Here is an 18,160-nt window from a genome sequence, read left to right as displayed (position 1 = left end):
TTGGTGCGAGACCCTGAGCGACGGTTTCCCCGTCGCTCGGCGGGTCTCGCGCATGCGCACGACGGAGGCGCCTCCATCGTGCGCATGCGCATTTGGGAAACATCGACCCGCTTATGAGCGTACAGCGCTCGCGAGCGGGTCTGAATGAGACCCACAGTCTCTCCGGCTCCCACTTCCAGCTGCTGTCAGAATGATCTGATCAGAAGCTGCAGGGGGGGAGAGAGATTAAGAACCTGAGCTCCCTGCATCGTGGATCGGATCCATCGCCGCTGCCCACATTAAATAAAAGTCCTTAAATAAAAGTCCGTCCACTTTTTATATCCAGCCTCAGTGGTGCCCCCTGCTCAGATGCTGCCCTAGGCATTTGCTTATTCTGCCTATGCCTAGGTCCGGCTCTGATCTTACCTGGAATCAGTGTATGTGAGTGGGTGGGGGCTAATGACTCGATTGTATGATAATTGTGCAATTTGGCCCCACCCCTATTTAAATATCCACAATTCACAGCATTTTGTCTCAGGAGGGTGGGCCTAAAGACGCAAATAGGATCCGCCCCCACCACCGCCTACCTGCATCTCCTCTCCGGGCTTCTGCCAGATAGGAAATTATAAAGGTAAGTCTATGATATACCCATCAAATTATAACACTACAGACCTCTCTAGAGATGTGCAGAACATTGCTCTGTTATACCTACCTTCTGCAGATTATTACAATATTTTAGTGTAAAAAGTCGCTAATATGGGAAACATTGTAGCCACGCCCTCCACTTTACAATGCTGTTGATGTCGGCACTGTATAGCCAGGCGTGGTGCGATCATACGGCATGTCCCTGCACCGCCCACTTTTGCCGCGCCATTCTCCCTCACTCCTCCCACTGTGCTGGACCTAGTAACAATGTATTTGAGTTGTGTGGATTTGCTCTCCTCCAGGTGTATGTACTGCAATATGCTATATAGAATACAGGCTGCAGTATGAATGTATAAATATATATATATATATATATATATATCCTAACCTGCGCTGTCTAGGTTAAACCAGCAGCTCCCTTCGGTAAGTCCTCTGTAGTAGGACTAGTTGACATTTTTTTTTAAATATTTACTGATGGTGCGCTTCCATTTTACCACACGTTACCAGTCACTTTACCAGTCACATTGTAAACAGACTGTAAATTTGTTTGTAAAATACAATATCCTCTCCCCAGAGGCTCATAGGTTCCAATTTCTTTCTCCTGAAGAGGCAGTGTCACCGATGTTCCTGCTCGTTTTCAATAGTGATCTAATTAGTCCATAGGTTACAATTGAGCTTGTTCTAAATCCTCCTCGAGGCTCTAAAAAAAAAAAAAAAAGTTTCCATCGTACCAAAAGACACCCAAAAAATAGGCCCAAGGCCAACATTAATATAAAGATTTTTAGAATATACTTTTATTAAAACAGTGTTTCAGATGGACAATATCTTTTACAGTTTTCACTTTTTGGAGAAAATTTTCCTACACCTGCCAATGAAGGGAATGCTCAAATATAGTGTCCACCTTTTGCTTAAAACCCATACATATACAGTATATATAGTTCTTCTGTTACATGTAAGCTCGAGGTCTGTTACGATCCTCTAACAATTGCTAGGACCGAGATGGAGGTGTTGGAGATACGTGGCACATTGAAGAACAGACACAAGAAGTATGGGTAAATCATGGCAGTTTACTAAATAAATGATATGATGGACCAGTGAAAACACAACATGCCAATGGTCCAATAAGGAGCTGAAACCATAGGACAGTCATTAGAATATACTGTAGGTTTACAGTCCAAACTAAAGTTGCTAAATGGCCAGGAGGCCTAGTAGACAGCGGTGTTTGAAACGTGTTGAAGCAGGATAGCTGTATGGCCTGAAAGGCCTAGTAGACAGCGTAGCTAGAAACGTGGTATAGAAGCTGGATAGCTGTATGGCCTGGAGGCTCTGTAGAAAGCGATGCTTGAACCATGGTATAGAAGCAGGATAGCTGTATGGCCTGGAGGCTCTGTAGACAGCGATGCTTGAACCATGGTATAGAAGCTGGATAGCTGTATGGCCTGGAGGGCCCTGGAGACAGCGTTGCTTGGACCGTGGTATAGAAGCAGGATAGCTGTATGGCCTGGAGGCTCTGTAGACAGCGATGCTTGTATTGTGGTATAGAAGCAGGATAGCTGTATGTCCTGGAGGGGCCTGCAGACAGCGTTACTTGAAACGTGGTATAGAAGCAGGATAGCTGTATGGCCTGGAGGGTCCTGGAGACAGCGTTGCTTGGACCCAGGGTACTTGGTTCACTTAAAAGCCGTTGAGCAGAATACACGCAGCATGTAGAAAATATAGCTGGAAGTCTGGATGCACAGAGAGCAGGTGCATAACCAAAAGTTCCACATGAAAACTCTATAGCCGACAGGGCGGCGACAGTCCAGGAAGTTCAAATAGGATCAGCTGCCAATCAGGCAACACTAGGAGAAAACATGTGAAATCCTCTGACGTCTGGGTCTCCTAGCAGCCGGCAACCAAGAAACATGGTCAGGAGCAGGAGGAATACTGGCAGGAGACAAGTCCTGGACTGGACTTGTAACAGTACCCCCCCCCCCCCCCTTGACGCGGGGTTGAAGAACCCCCAGATCCAGGTTTATCAGGAAACTTCTGAAAGAAAAGTCTTTTCAGTCTGGGAGCATGGAGTGCATCTACCGAAACCCAGGAACGTTCCTCTGGGCCGTAACCCCTCCAATGAACCAAAAACTGTAATTTACCTCTGGAGAACTTGGAGTCCAGAATTCTTTCAACAACAAATTCCTGTTGACCATGGACAGTCACTGGACCAGGTTTGGCACTAGGCTTACTTCCAAATCTTGTGGAAGAACAAAACGGTTTGAGGAGAGAACAATGAAAAAAGTGTTCTTAATACGTAAAGAATTGGGTAGTTGCAACTTGAAAGCGATGGGATTCACTTGAGCAATGATGCAAAAAGGCCCGATGAATCTAGGTCCCAATTTATGAGTAGGTTGGCACAGCTTGATATTCTTAGTAGAAAGCCAGACCACATCTCCCTTTTTCAAAAAACATGGTCTTCGATGCCTGTCAGCAATACTCTTGGGTGTAGACAACGGAAGAAGAAGACCAGGAGGAGCTGTCCAAGGAGTCTTATTATGGGCACAGACTTCACATGCTAACACAAACTCACGGACATCTTGGCTAAGGATGGCCACCAGACAGAACGGGAGAGAATGTCCATAGTCTTAGAAATGCCTGGATGACCAAAGGCTTTTTTAGAATGAAAATCCAAAGGGACAGTTTTCCTAAGTCTCTCAGGACCAAAAAGAAGATGAGCAGGAACATTCAATGGAGCTTCAGATTGGCATCTCTGGAGTGTCTCAGCTAGAGTCCGGGTTAAGGCAAAATGAATGAAATCTTTAGGAATGATGGGTTCTTCAGAAACGGACACTTGTTGGTCAGAGAAGAAACTTCTGGAGAGAGCGTCAGCTTTAACATCTTTAGAACCAGGAATAAGATTGATGGCGCAATCATATGGTCGATGTGGAGGCAATGCATTAGCTTTTTGTTTAGAAAACACATCAGCAAAATCCAAATATTGAGGAGGAATGCTACAAGCGGACGAAACTTCAGGACATTGTAGCATCCGCACAGGGAATGAAAGGCATGAGGACTGACATTCAGGACTCCACTTAATAATCTCCCCAGAGGACCAGTCAATGGAAGGATTGTGTAATCTTAGCCACGGAAGGCCCAATACAATTGGAACCAAAGGACTATGCAGATGAAAAAAATGAAATGAGTTCAATATGTGAAACACCTACGGTAAGCCGAATAAGAGGTGTCTTAACCTTAAGAGTTCCTTTAGGGATTAAGCCTCCATCCAGGCCACAAATGGAAACTTCTTGCTCTAATGGAACTGCAGGAATCTTTAACTTCTGAAAGAACGCATAGTCCATAAAATTAGCTGCTGCTCCACTATCCAAAAAAGCCTGTGTCTTGAACTCTTTATTAGCTGAATGAATGGATACAGGAACAAGTACTGAATTCTTGGAGGAAATTGAGGCTAAACCTAAGTGTAATCCCTTCTGTACACTTAGACCCTGTCTTTTTACGAATATCAAAGGACAGTCTTTTATAGAATGAGCCTTGTCTCCACAGTACAAACAGAGACTTTGTGAACATCTTCTACGCCTTTCTCCCGGAGAAAGACAAGAAGCTCCAATTCGCATAGGCTCCTCGCGATCCAGTGAAGGAGGCAACAAAGAAGATCGGGGGGACATAGTAGGCAACTGCTGCTCTCTCCGTCTTTCACGTAAACGACGGTCAATACGTATAACTGTCTGCATGAAGTCATCCAGAGTCTTTGCCAGGGAATGTTGCACAAGAATGTCCTTTATTTCTTCAGAAAGACCAATCCGAAACTGGTTACGCAAAGCCGAATCATTCCAGCCTAATTCCACTGCCCATCTACGAAATTCAGAACAATAATCCTCTGCTCGCTTAAACAGGGACAAAAAGCTGCAAAGCTTGGATTCTGCAAGTGATACCTTATCTGGGTCTTCAAACAACAGGCCCAGCTGAAGGAAAAAGGCATCCACAGGCTGAAGGGCAACATGCGAGGAAGGCAGTCCAAATGCCCATGTTTGCGGATCACCCTGAAGCAGGGAAATAATAAGTCCAACTCTTTGTGTCTCAGAACCAGAAGAGACTGGACGCATGTGGAAATAAAGTTTACAACTCTCACGGAAATTAACAAACAAGTTTCTGTCCCCAGCGAAACGATCAGGCAAGTTCATTTTGGGCTCCTTAAGTGCAGCTTGTAACGAGGAGGTACGGACATCTTCAACTTTAAGTGAGAGTTCATTAACTTTTTGAGTAAGAGTCTGAATTTGAGCTGCCAGAATTTGTGCTGGATTTTGCGTATGCTCCATCGTAGTCCAAAGATTTGGTCGGCTATAATGTTACGATCCTCTAGCAATTGCTAGGACCGAGATGGAGGTGTTGGAGATACGTGGTACATCGAAGAACAAACACAAGAAGTATGGGTAAATCATGGCAGTTTACTAAATAAATTATATGATGGACCAGTGAAAACCCAACATGTCAATGGTGCAATAAGGAGCTGAAACCATAGGACAGTCAATAGAATATTCTATAGGTTTACAGTCCAAACTAAAGTTGTTAAATGGCCAGGAGGCCTAGTAGACAGCAATGCTTGAAACGTGGTGAAGAAGCAGGATAGCTGTATGACCTGGAGGCTCTGTAGACAGCGATGCTTGAACCGTGGTATAGAAGCAGGATAGCTGTATGGCCTGGAGGGCTCAGTAGACAGCGATGCTTGAACCGTAGTATAGAAGCAGGATAGCTGTATGGCCTGGAGGCTCTGTAGGCAGCGATGCTTGAACCGTGGTATAGAAGCAGGATAGCTGTTTGGCCTGGAGGGCTCAGTAGACAGCGATGCTTGAACCGTGGTATAGAAGCAGGATAGCTGTATGGCCTGGAGGCTCTGTAGACAGCATTGCTTGAACCGTGGTATAGAAGCAGGATAGCTGTATGGCCTGGAGGGCTCTGTAGACAGCGATGCTTGAACCGTGGTATAGAAGCAGGATAGTTGTATGGCCTGGAGGGCTCTGTAGACAGCGTGCTTGAACCGTGGTATAGAAGCAGGATAGCTGTATGGCCTGGAGGGCTCAGTAGACAACGATGCTTGAACCGTGGTATAGAAGCAGGATAGCTGTATGGCCTGGAGGGCTCAGTAGACAGCGATGCTTGAACCGTGGTATAGAAGCAGGATAGCTGTATGGCCTGGAGGCTCTGTAGACAGCATTGCTTGAACCGTGGTATAGAAGCAGGATAGCTGTATGGCCTGGAGGGCTCTGTAGACAGCGATGCTTGAACCGTGGTATAGAAGCAGGATAGTTGTATGGCCTGGAGGGCTCTGTAGACAGCGTGCTTGAACCGTGGTATAGAAGCAGGATAGCTGTATGGCCTGGAGGGCTCAGTAGACAACGATGCTTGAACCGTGGTATAGAAGCAGGATAGCTGTATGGCCTGGAGGGCTCAGTAGACAGCGATGCTTGAACCGTGGTATAGAAGCAGGATAGCTGTATGGCCTGGAGGCTCTGTAGACAGCATTGCTTGAACCGTGGTATAGAAGCAGGATAGCTGTATGGCCTGGAGGGCTCTGTAGACAGCGATGCTTGAACCGTGGTATAGAAGCAGGATAGTTGTATGGCCTGGAGAGCTCTGTAGACAGCGTGCTTGAACCGTGGTATAGAAGCAGGATAGCTGTATGGCCTGGAGGGCTCAGTAGACAACGATGCTTGAACCGTGGTATAGAAGCAGGATAGCTGTATGGCCTGGAGGCTCTGTAGACAGCATTGCTTGAACCGTGGTATAGAAGCAGGATAGCTGTATGGCCTGGAGGGCTCTGTAGACAGCGATGCTTGAACCGTGGTATAGAAGCAGGATAGTTGTATGGCCTGGAGGGCTCTGTAGACAGCGTGCTTGAACCGTGGTATAGAAGCAGGATAGCTGTATGGCCTGGAGGGGCCTGCAGACAGCGTTACTTGAAACGTGGTATAGAAGCAGGATAGCTGTATGGCCTGGAGGGTCCTGGAGACAGCGTTGCTTGGACCCAGGGTACTTGGTTCACTTAATAGCCGTTGAGCAGAATACACGCAGCATGTAGGAAATATAGCTGGAAGTCTGGATGCACAGAGAGCAGGTGCATAACCAAAAGTTCCACATGAAAACTCTATAGCCGACAGGGCGGCGACAGTCCAGGAAGTTCAAATAGGATCAGCTGCCAATCAGGCAACACTAGGAGGAAACATGTGACATCCTCTGACGTCTGGGTCTCCAAGCAACCGGCAACCTAGAAGCATGGTCAGGAGCAGGAGGAATACCGGCAGGAGACAAGTCCTGGACTGGACTTATAACAAGGTCAGTGAGTGAACAATAGAGGCGATCAGCAAATAGAAAGTAAGACAGACCCCCCTCCCCTAGTGCCCACCCCACCTGTCTCCTCACTTCCCAGGCTCTGACATGAGAGATCCTCAATGACAGGGAACAGCTGCACCCCTCACCCCGCTGTCACACTCTGGTAACCTAACTCCTGTGGAGACTCACTGAGAGTGACTTGTACACTACAGCTGGAGAAGCCCCCGAGAGACAAAGGTGAGAGACAGACAGACCCCAATATGGGGAAGAGGAAGATAAATAAAGAACTGTCCTGAGTGACTGTTTATGGGACAATACACGTGGAACAGGCTCCTATATATAACCCCAGCGATAGGAAATGGTGATACACAGCCTTCCTAAGCCCAACACTAATGGCCCAGGTGATGATCACAGAACGCCCAGGAGAAACAGCCGCCAGGCGCCAGCCATTTACAGCAAAATAACCTAGAAAACCGCCAACACCAGGCACAGAGCTCACAAATGCATCAAAAACACTGAAGTGAAAAATAAAACCTTCTTTGGAGGGGAGAGGACCCCAGGAATACAGCCTGGTGCTGATATATGCTGGGGATCAGTCTGTGTGACGTATGCTGGGGATCAGTCTGTGTGACGTATGCTGGGGATCAGTCTGTGTGACGTATGCTGGGGATCGGTCTGTGTGACGTATGCTGGGGATCGGTCTGTGTGACGTATGCTGGGGATCGGTCTGTGTGACGTATGCTGGGGATCGGTCTGTGTGACGTATGCTGGGGATCGGTCTGTGTGACGTATGCTGGGGATCAGTCTGTGTGACGTATGCTGGGGATCAGTCTGTGTGACGTATGCTGGGGATCGGTCTGTGTGACGTATGCTGGGGATCGGTCTGTGTGATGTATGCTGGGGATCGGTCTGTGTGACGTATGCTGGGGATCGGTCTGTGTGACGTATGCTGGGGATCGGTCTGTGTGACGTATGCTGGGGATCAGTCTGTGTGATGTATGCTGGGGATCAGTCTGTGTGACGTATGCTGGGGATCAGTCTGTGTGATGTATGCTGGGGATCAGTCTGTGTGACGTATGCTGGGGATCAGTCTGTGTGATACATGCTGGGGATCAGTCTGTGTGACGTATGCTGGGGATCAGTCTGTGTGACGTATGCTGGGGATCAGTCTGTGTGACGTATGCTGGGGATCAGTCTGTGTGACGTATGCTGGGGATCAGTCTGTGTGACGTATGCTGGGGATCAGTCTGTGTGACGTATGCTGGGGATCCGTCTGTGTGACGTATGCTGGGGATCAGTCTGTGTGATGTATGCTGGGGATCAGTCTGTGTGACGTATGCTGGGGATCAGTCTGTGTGACGTATGCTGGGGATCAGTCTGTGTGACGTATGCTGGGGATCAGTCTGTGTGACGTATGCTGGGGATCGGTCTGTGTGACGTATGCTGGGGATCGGTCTGTGTGACGTATGCTGGGGATCGGTCTGTGTGACGTATGCTGGGGATCGGTCTGTGTGACGTATGCTGGGGATCGGTCTGTGTGACGTATGCTGGGGATCGGTCTGTGTGACGTATGCTGGGGATCGGTCTGTGTGACGTATGCTGGGGATCGGTCTGTGTGACGTATGCTGGGGATCGGTCTGTGTGAAGTATGCTGGGGATCAGTCTGTGTGACGTATGCTGGGGATCAGTCTGTGTGACGTATGCTGGGGATCAGTCTGTGTGATGTATGCTGGGGATCAGTCTGTGTGACGTTTGCTGGGGATCAGTCTATGTGACGTATGCTGGGGATCAGTCTGTGTGACGTATGCTGGGGATCAGTCTGTGTGACGTATGCTGGGGATCAGTCTGTGTGACGTATGCTGGGGATCAGTCTGTGTGACGTATGCTGGGGATCAGTCTGTGTGACGTATGCTGGGGATCAGTCTGTGTGATACATGCTGGGGATCCGTCTGTGTGACGTATGCTGGGGATCAGTCTGTGTGACGTATGCTGGGGATCAGTCTGTGTGACGTATGCTGGGGATCAGTCTGTGTGACGTATGCTGGGGATCAGTCTGTGTGACGTATGCTGGGGATCAGTCTGTGTGACGTATGCTGGGGATCAGTCTGTGTGACGTATGCTGGGGATCAGTCTGTGTGACGTATGCTGGGGATCAGTCTGTGTGACGTATGCTGGGGATCAGTCTGTGTGACGTATGCTGGGGATCCGTCTGTGTGATACATGCTGGGGATCCGTCTGTGTGACGTATGCTGGGGATCTGTCTGTGTGACGTATGCTGGGGATCAGTCTGTGTGATGTATGCTGGGGATCAGTCTGTGTATCTGGGGAAGGACATAGATTCCACATCAGGGACCATATTAATGTTGCTGTGGGGAAATAAAACCACATTGGAAGGAACAGGTCATAGAAATAAATGTACCCTCAGGTCATTGCTATGTGTTATACAACATGCAGGGCAAAGCCCATAATCACTATAATTACTGTATGGTGATCCTATAGAATGATGCTATAATTACTGTATGGTGATCCTATAGACTGACACTATAATTACTGTACGGTGATCCTATAGAATGACACTATAATTACTGTATGGTGTTCCTATAGACAGACACTATAATTACTGTATGGTGATCCTATAGACAGACACTATAATTACTGTACGGTGATCCTATAGACTGACACTATAATTACTGTACGGTGATCCTATACAATGACACTATAATTACTGTACGGTGATCCTATAGACTGACACTATAATTACTGTATGGTGATCCTATAGAATGACACTATAATTACTGTATGGTGATCCTATAGACAGACACTATAATTACTGTATGGTGATCCTATAGACAGACACTATAATTACTGTACGGTGATCCTATAGACTGACACTATAATTACTGTACGGTGATCCTATACAATGACACTATAATTACTGTATGGTGATCCTATAGACTGACACTATAATTACTGTACGGTGATCCTATAGACTGACACTATAATTACTGTACGGTGATCCTATAGACTGACACTATAATTACTGTACGGTGATCCTATAGACTGACACTATAATTACTGTACGGTGATCCCATAGACTGACACTATAATTACTGTACGGTGATCCTATAGACTGACACTATAATTACTGTACGGTGATCCTATAGAATGACCCTATAATTACTGTATGGTGATCCTATAGAATGACACTATAATTACTGTATGGTGATCCTATAGACTGACACTATAATTACTGTACGGTGATCCTATAGACAGACACTATAATTACTGTACGGTGATCCTATAGAATGACCCTATAATTACTGTATGGTGATCCTATAGAATGACACTATAATTACTGTATGGTGATCCTATAGACTGACACTATAATTACTGTACGGTGACCCTATAGACTGACACTATAATTACTGTACGGTGATCCTATAGACTGACACTATAATTACTGTATGGTGATCCTATACAATGACTAGGGGAGGGTGAGAAATGTTTCAAGCATTTAAGAAGCTGCTTGAAGTGGTGACATTAGAGTACTGGAGGAGAGCATGCAGGGGATAAGGTGGAGGAGAGAGCGTGCAGGGGATAAGGTGGAGGAGAGAGCGTGCAGGGGATAAGGTGGAGGAGAGAGCGTGCAGGGGATAAAGTGGAGGAGAGAGCGAGCAAGGGATAAGGTGGAGGGGAGAGCGTGCAGGGGATATGGTGGAGGAGAGAGCGTGCAGGGGATAAGGTGGAGGAGAGAGCGAGCAGGGGATAAGGTGGAGGAAAGAGCGAGCAGGGGATAAGGTGGAAGAGAGAGCGTGCAGGGGATAAGGTGGAGGGGAGAGCGTGCAGGGGATAAGGTGGAGGGGAGAGCGAGCAGGGGATAAGGTGGAGGAGAGAGCGAGCAGGGGATAAGGTGGAGGAGAGAGCGAGCAGGGGATAAGGTGGAGGGGAGAGCGAGCAGGGGATAAGGTGGAGGGGAGAGCGTGTAGGGGATAAGGTGGAGGAGAGAGCATGCAGGGGATAATGTGGAGTAGAGAGCAAGCAGGGGATAAGGTGGAGGAGAGAGCGTGCAGGGGATATGGTGGAGGAGAGAGCGTGTAGGGGATATGGTAAAGGAGAGAGCGTGCAGGGGATATGGTGGAGGAGAGAGCGTGCAGGGGATAAGGTGGAGGAGAGAGCGTGCAGGGGATATGGTGGAGGAGAGAGCGTGCAGGGGATATGGTGGAGGAGAGAGCGTGCAGGGGATATGGTGGAGGAGAGAGCGTGCAGGGGATAAGGTGGAGGAGAGAGCGAGCAGGGGATAAGGTGGAGGGGAGAGCGTGCAGGGGATAAGGTGGAGGAGAGAGCGAGCAGGGGATAAGGTGGAGTGGAGAGCGTGCAGGGGATAAGGTGGAGGAGAGAGCGAGCAGGGGATAAGGTGGAGGAGAGAGCGTGCAGGGGATAAGGTGGAGGAGAGAGCGAGCAGGGGATAAGGTGGAGGAGAGAGCGAGCAGGGGATAAGGTGGAGGAGAGAGCGTGCAGGGGATATGGTGGAGGAGAGAGCGTGCAGGGGATAAGGTGGAGGAGAGAGCGTGCAAGAGATAAGGTGGAGGAGAGAGCAAGCAAGGGATAAGGTGGAGGAGAGAGCAAGGTTTTATGCTCCTGCTCACTGCTGGGAATAGGGGAGGACAGTTGTTCCCATGTTTAGCAGAGGAATATAGATGGTGGTGGCAATGACAGATGTTCTCTCTGGGCTCCACAGAGGAGCAGTCCCTCTCCCTGTCCTTGGCATCATCATTTCACACTGAATTAATGATTTTTATATTAGTGGGAAGCTGGTTATGTGGGAGGTCGAGCACACAGCTGATCCTCTATGGCTGCAGTTATACTACTGATGTTCAGGTTCTGTCCGGATTGTAACCATTCTGAGAGAGGACATAAATGAGTGAGTGTGGGTGTTACTTTACATTGGAACTCTATTTAATATGGAGTGTATTAGTCTTGTCATGCTGTACTGGTGTCTTACAGCTGGCAGCACAGGTTCTGGACAAGAAACACGTTGGTTTTGGACTTCTGGATCCAAAGAAGAATCCAAAGGTGGCCAAGAAACTTGGTATGTTCTGTATATTATGTCTATATACTATCACTGAAACACCAGAGCCTCTGCTCCTGGTCCACCTCCCAGCAGCCTCTGCACCTGGTCCACCTCCCATCAGCTTCTGGAGTTAGGCTGTGATTAGGGTTAGGGCTAAGCTGCCATTATGGGTTGCAGTTAGGGCTAGGCTGTTATTAGGGTTAGGGCTAGGCTGCCATTATGGGTTGTAGTTAGGGCTAGGCTGTTATCAGTGTTAGGGCTAGGCTGCCATTATGGGTTGCAGTTAGGGTTAGGCTGTTATTAGGGTTAGGGCTAGGCTGCCATTATGGGTTACAGTTAGGGTTCGGCTGTAATTAGGGTTAGGGCTAGGCTGCCATTATGGGTTGCAGTTAGGGCTAGGCTGTTATTAGGGTTAGGCTGCTGTTATGGGTTGCAGTTAGGGTTCGACTGTAATTAGGGTTAGGGCTAGGCTGCAGTTATGGGTTGCAGTTAGGGCTAGGCTGTTATTAGGTTAGGGCTAGGCTGCAGTTATGGGTTGCAGTTAGGGTTCAGCTGTAATTAGGGTTAGGCTGCTATGGGTTGCAGTTAGGGCTAGGCTGCTGTTATTGGTTGCAGTTAGGGCTAGGCTGTTAATAGGGTTAGGGCTAGGCTGCCATTATGGGTTGCAGTTAGGGCTAGGCTGTTAATAGGGTTAGGGCTAGGCTGCCATTATGGGTTGCAGTTAGGGCTAGGCTGCTGTTATGGGTTGCAGTTAAGGTTAGGCTGTAATTAGGGTTAGGCTGCTGCTATGGGTTGCAGTTAGGGTTAGGCTGTAATTAGGATTAGGGCTAGGCTGCCGCTGTGGGTTGCAGTTAGGGCTAGGCTGCCGCTATAGGTTGCAGTTACGGCTAGGCTGCCATTGAGAGTTGCAGATAGGGTTAGGCTGTTATTAGGGTTAGGGCTAGGCTGCCGTTATGGGTTGCAGTTAGGGCTAGGCTGTTATTAGAGTTAGGGCTAGTCTGCCATTGTGAGTTGTAGTTAGGGTTACTCTGTTATAAGGGTTAGGGCTAGGCTGCAGTTGTGGGTTGCAGTTAGGGCTAGGCTGTTATTAGGGTTAGGGCTAGGCTGTTATTAGGGTTAGGGTGCAATTAGGGTTAAGCTGTGATTAGATTTAGGAGTACTTTTTATAGGAAGACTGGAGAAGATCTGTTATTATATGGCTCACGTACCAAGCATAGCTAATAGTATATTCATAGTTCTCACACTGTAATTATCACTTTATAGTAGTTAGAGCTTTCTACGGCCACTAAACCTGCTGTATTCCCCAAGGAGAAGCTTATATTGCACCTCTGATAAAGGGACGTATTCAATTAGGTGAGAAAATTTAGCCTGTATCTCCGTATTCAATTCCATTCCGTCTTCGCCTATGCGGAAAGTCAAGGCACTGAAATTGGCAAAACTTTTTCTCCACAGAATAGCAGGAGAATAAAGTGCAAAATCTATATTTTGGATGTTGGGAAACCTCTCAGAACCCTTGTTACACCCCCCGTCAGGTTGCGGCCTAGGATCGGCTGTCACTCACCACAGCGCCGGCTTCCCCTGGTTCCTTGGGTGATCAGACGTCAGGTACGACGGGGAGTAAGACGCTGAGCATTATACCTAGAGCCATGTGGACCTCCATGAGTTGTGCTGTACCTGGTTGCTGCGGTGGCCGTCATTGGCGCAGCCATGACAGTTCACATCACCTGATTAACCTTTACCCAATGGTAGCATGTGGTGGTGGTCAGCTGATGCTGTCCACCAATGATCTGCTACCTTAAGGTATAACGCCAGTCTCCGGATGAAAGGATACCCCGTTCCAGGTTACCTACACGATCTCCTTGTGAATCAAGTGCCAACACCTCGAGCCACAGTGCATCTGTACCATCCTGCCTGTGTGTGCTACAAATCCCAACACCTTGAGCCACAGTGTGTCTGTACCATCCTGCCTGTGTGCGATACGAATACCTATAGCTCGGGCCACAGTGTGTCTGTACCATCCTGCCTGTGTGCGCTACAAATCCCAACACCTCGAGCCACAGTGTGTCTGTACCATCCTGCCTGTGTGCGCTACGATTACCTATAGCTCGGGCCACAGTGTGTCTGTACCATCCTGCCTGTGTGCGCTACGAATCCCAACACCTCGAGCCACAGTGTGTCTGTACCATCCTGCCTGTGTGCGATACGAATACCTATAGCTCGAGCCACAGTGTGTCTGTACCATCCTGCCTGTGTGCACTACAAATCCCAACACATCGAGCCACAGTGTGTCTGTACCATCCTGCCTGTGTGCGATACGAATACCTATAGCTCGAGCCACAGTGTGTCTGTACCATCCTGCCTGTGTGCGCTACAAGTGCTAGCCTTTGTGCATCAGTGCGCCTAACACCACACCTGTGTGCAAATCGGATACCACTATCTGACGCAATAGTGCGTACGCATACCTCACCAGATTGCAATACTACTACCACCTTTCCGACGCAACTGGGCGTCCAACTACCCCGCCAGTGGGCAACACTAGTACCCCCGTCTGACGCTCCTGTGTGTCATATATTCTGTCACCAGGTCATAGTGATAGTGCCTCAAGCACCTGTGATTTCATTACCGTGTCAGTGTCCTAGTACTTTTGGAAGAAGTATATATCTTGGGCCATCGCTTATTTGATCTCTATTCCCGCAGTCTCAGACACCTATTCAAAGGGCCGCGACCTGCCAGCTGGGTGCAGCAGAATACCCACATCCCGCTTGGAGAGGTCACTGGTGAACACCTCCCAGTTGGTTAGACACCGCGCCTTTGGACAGGTCTCGTCAATGTCTGATACTGTGGAGGAGGAGGTCATATAGCCAGGCCTCACGCCTTCAGCTTCTTTCTCCTCCAGGAACCGCAGCTTCCATAGGGGACTCCATTAAGCCAAGCGTGACCCCCCCCCCCAAAGGACAATTCACCCCAAAAAACGCCTTTTAAATTTGATTAATGAATACACCTGTGCTCCTGCTGGGTGACCTGGGAAATGTGTCAGTGAGTAATGAGTACACCTGTGCTCCTGCTGGGTGACCTGGGAAATGTGTCAGTGAGTAATGAGTACACCTGTGCACCTGCTGGGTGACCTGGGAAATGTGTCAGTGAGTAATGAATACACCTGTGCTCCTGCTGGGTGACCTGGGAAATGTGTCAGTGAGTAATGATTACACCTGTGCACCTGCTGGGTGACCTGGGAAATGTGTTAGTTAGTAATGACTACACCTGTGCTCCTGCTGGGTGACCTGGGAAATGTGTCAGTGAGTAATGAATACACCTTTGCTCCTGCTGGGTGACCTGGGAAATGTGTCAGTGAGTAATGATTACACCTGTGCACCTGCTGGGTGACCTGGGAAATGTGTCAGTGAGTAATGATTACACCTGAGCACCTGCTGGGTGACCTGGGAAATGTGTCAGTGAGTAATGAGTACACCTGTGCACCTGCTGGGTGACTTGGGAAATGTGTCAGTGAGTAATGAATACACCTGTGCTCCTGCTGGGTGACCTGGGAAATGTGTCAGTGAGTAATGAGTACACCTGTGCACCTGCTGGGTGACCTGGGAAATGTGTCAGTGAGTAATGATTACACCTGTGCTCCTGCTGGGTGACCTGGGAAATGTGTCAGTGAGTAATGATTACACCTGTGCACCTGCTGGGTGACCTGGGAAATGTGTCAGTGAGTAATGACTACACCTGTGCACCTGCTGGGTGACCTGGGAAATGTGTCAGTGAGTAATGAATACACCTGTGCACCTGCTGGGTGACCTGGGAAATGTGTCAGTGAGTAATGAGTACACCTGTGCACCTGCTGGGTGACCTGGGAAATGTGTCAGTGAGTAATGAATACACCTGTGCTCCTGCTGGGTGACCTGGGAAATGTGTCAGTGAGTAATGAGTACACCTGTGCTCCTGCTGGGTGACCTGGGAAATGTGTCAGTGAGTAATGAATACACCTGTGCTCCTGCTGGGTGACCTGGGAAATGTGTCAGTGAGTAATGAGAACACCTGTGCTCCTGGGAAATGTGTCAGTGAGTAATGAGTACACCTGTGCTCCTGCTGGGTGACCTGGGAAATGTGTCAGTGAGTAATGAGTACACCTGTGCTCCTGCTGGGTGACCTGGGAAATGTGTCAGTGAGTAATGAATACACCTGTGCACCTGCTGGGTGACCTGGGAAATGTGTCAGTGAGTAATGAATACATCTGTGCACCTGCTGGGTGACCTGGGAAATGTGTCAGTGAGTAATGAGTACACCTGTGCTCCTGCTGGGTGACCTGGGAAATGTGTCAGTGAGTAATGAATACACCTGTGCACCTGCTGGGTGACCTGGGAAATGTGTCAGTGAGTAATGAGTACACCTGTGCACCTGCTGGGTGACCTGGGAAATGTGTCAGTGAGTAATGACTACACCTGTGCTCCTGCTGGGTGACCTGGGAAATGTGTCGGTGAGTAATGATTACACCTGTGCACCTGCTGGGTGACCTGGGAAATGTGTCAGTGAGTAATGACTACACCTGTGCACCTGCTGGGTGACCTGGGAAATGTGTCAGTGAGTAATAATTACACCTGTGCACCTGCTGGGTGACCTGGGAAATGTGTCAGTGAGTAATGATTACACCTGTGTACCTGCTGGGTGACCTGGGAAATGTGTCAGTGAGTAATGATTACACCTGTGCACCTGCTGGGTGATCTGGGAAATGTGTCAGTGAGTAATGATTACACCTGTGTACCTGCTGGGTGACCTGGGAAATGTGTCAGTGAGTAATGATTACACCTGTGCACCTGCTGGGTGATCTGGGAAATGTGTCAGTGAGTAATGAATACACATGTGCACCTGCTGGGTGACCTGGGAAATGTGTCAGTGAGTAATGAGTACACCTGTGCACCTGCTGGGTGACCTGGGAAATGTGTCAGTGAGTAATGATTACACCTGTGTACCTGCTGGGTGACCTGGGAAATGTGTCAGTGAGTAATGATTACACCTGTGCACCTGCTGGGTGACCTGGGAAATGTGTCAGTGAGTAATGATTACACCTGTGCACCTGCTGGGTGATCTGGGAAATGTGTCAGTGAGTAATGAATACACATGTGCACCTGCTGGGTGACCTGGGAAATGTGTCAGTGAGTAATGAGTACACCTGTGCTCCTGCTGGGTGACCTGGGAAATGTGTCAGTGAGTAATGAATACACCTGTGCCCCTGCTGGGTGACCTGGGAAATGTGTCAGTGAGTAATGAATACACCTGTGCTCCTGCTGGGTGACCTGGGAAATGTGTCAGTGAGTAATGAGTACACCTGTGTACCTGCTGGGTGACCTGGGAAATGTGTCAGTGAGTAATGAGTACACCTGTGCACCTGCTGGGTGACCTGGGAAATGTGTCAGTGAGTAATGACTACACCTGTGCACCTGCTGGGTGACCTGGGAAATGTGTCAGTGAGTAATGAGTACACCTGTGCACCTGCTGGGTGACCTGGAAAACGTGACCTGTGTGGGGTCCTGAGGACCGAGTTTGAGAACCTCTGCTTTAGAGACATTAGAAGATGCTAGTACCCATTTTCATGCACCCCATGACTACTTATCACCAAAAAATCCTGCTTTATGCCATTCTTCACCACTTGTGCAAGGACGCTAATAACAAGGATTTTAAACAACTTCAGTAGCCCAAATAGTGTTATTAGGGCTATTGGAACAGTTCTACCTTCATCCCCAATGTTAGTACATCTTTTTTGGGGTACAGACTGATTTCCCCAAATCTGACAGTACTTTCCGCCTGTTCTGCATTTGCCATTTTCGCCTGTTTAGCAATGAATATGGTGAAAAGCTGGGACATGCACGATAAGTTTTCGCGTCCAAAACATGTGATGTAGGCGAAAAGTCGGGTAGGCGGAACTATTTTGAAAATGCAAAACTAATTGAATACGGCCCATAGTTGGAGAGTGATATTATGTTATATGGCTGTGCGTTATATACGGCTGTGCGTTATATACGGCTGTGCGTTAGCTGGTCATTAATGAGTGAGATATAGCATTTGGTCTCTCACGTACACAGGCATATGGGATGTAATTCTGCTTGTGGCATATTGAGTGGTGAAAATAGCGAATCCTCACTT

General features: G+C 48.4%; 1 protein-coding gene across 1 annotated transcript in view; it reads left to right on the top strand.

The window, feature by feature from the left end:
* CASQ2 (calsequestrin 2) overlaps nt 1–18,160 on the top strand; it is a 155,281-nt gene that overhangs the window by 26,851 nt on the left and 110,270 nt on the right. The window contains exon 2 of the mRNA XM_088472447.1: nt 11,950–12,034. Coding sequence (XP_088328573.1) covers nt 11,950–12,034 — 85 coding nt within the window. The remainder of the gene's footprint in view (nt 1–11,949; nt 12,035–18,160) is intronic.

This window comes from Taudactylus pleione, unplaced genomic scaffold (genome assembly GCF_031769625.1).
Source record: "Taudactylus pleione unplaced genomic scaffold, aTauple2 ptg000123l, whole genome shotgun sequence".
Taxonomy (NCBI): Eukaryota; Metazoa; Chordata; class Amphibia; order Anura; family Myobatrachidae; genus Taudactylus; species Taudactylus pleione.
The sequence above is the reverse complement of the archived record's forward strand: the minus strand, read 5'-3'. Positions and strand labels throughout refer to the sequence as shown.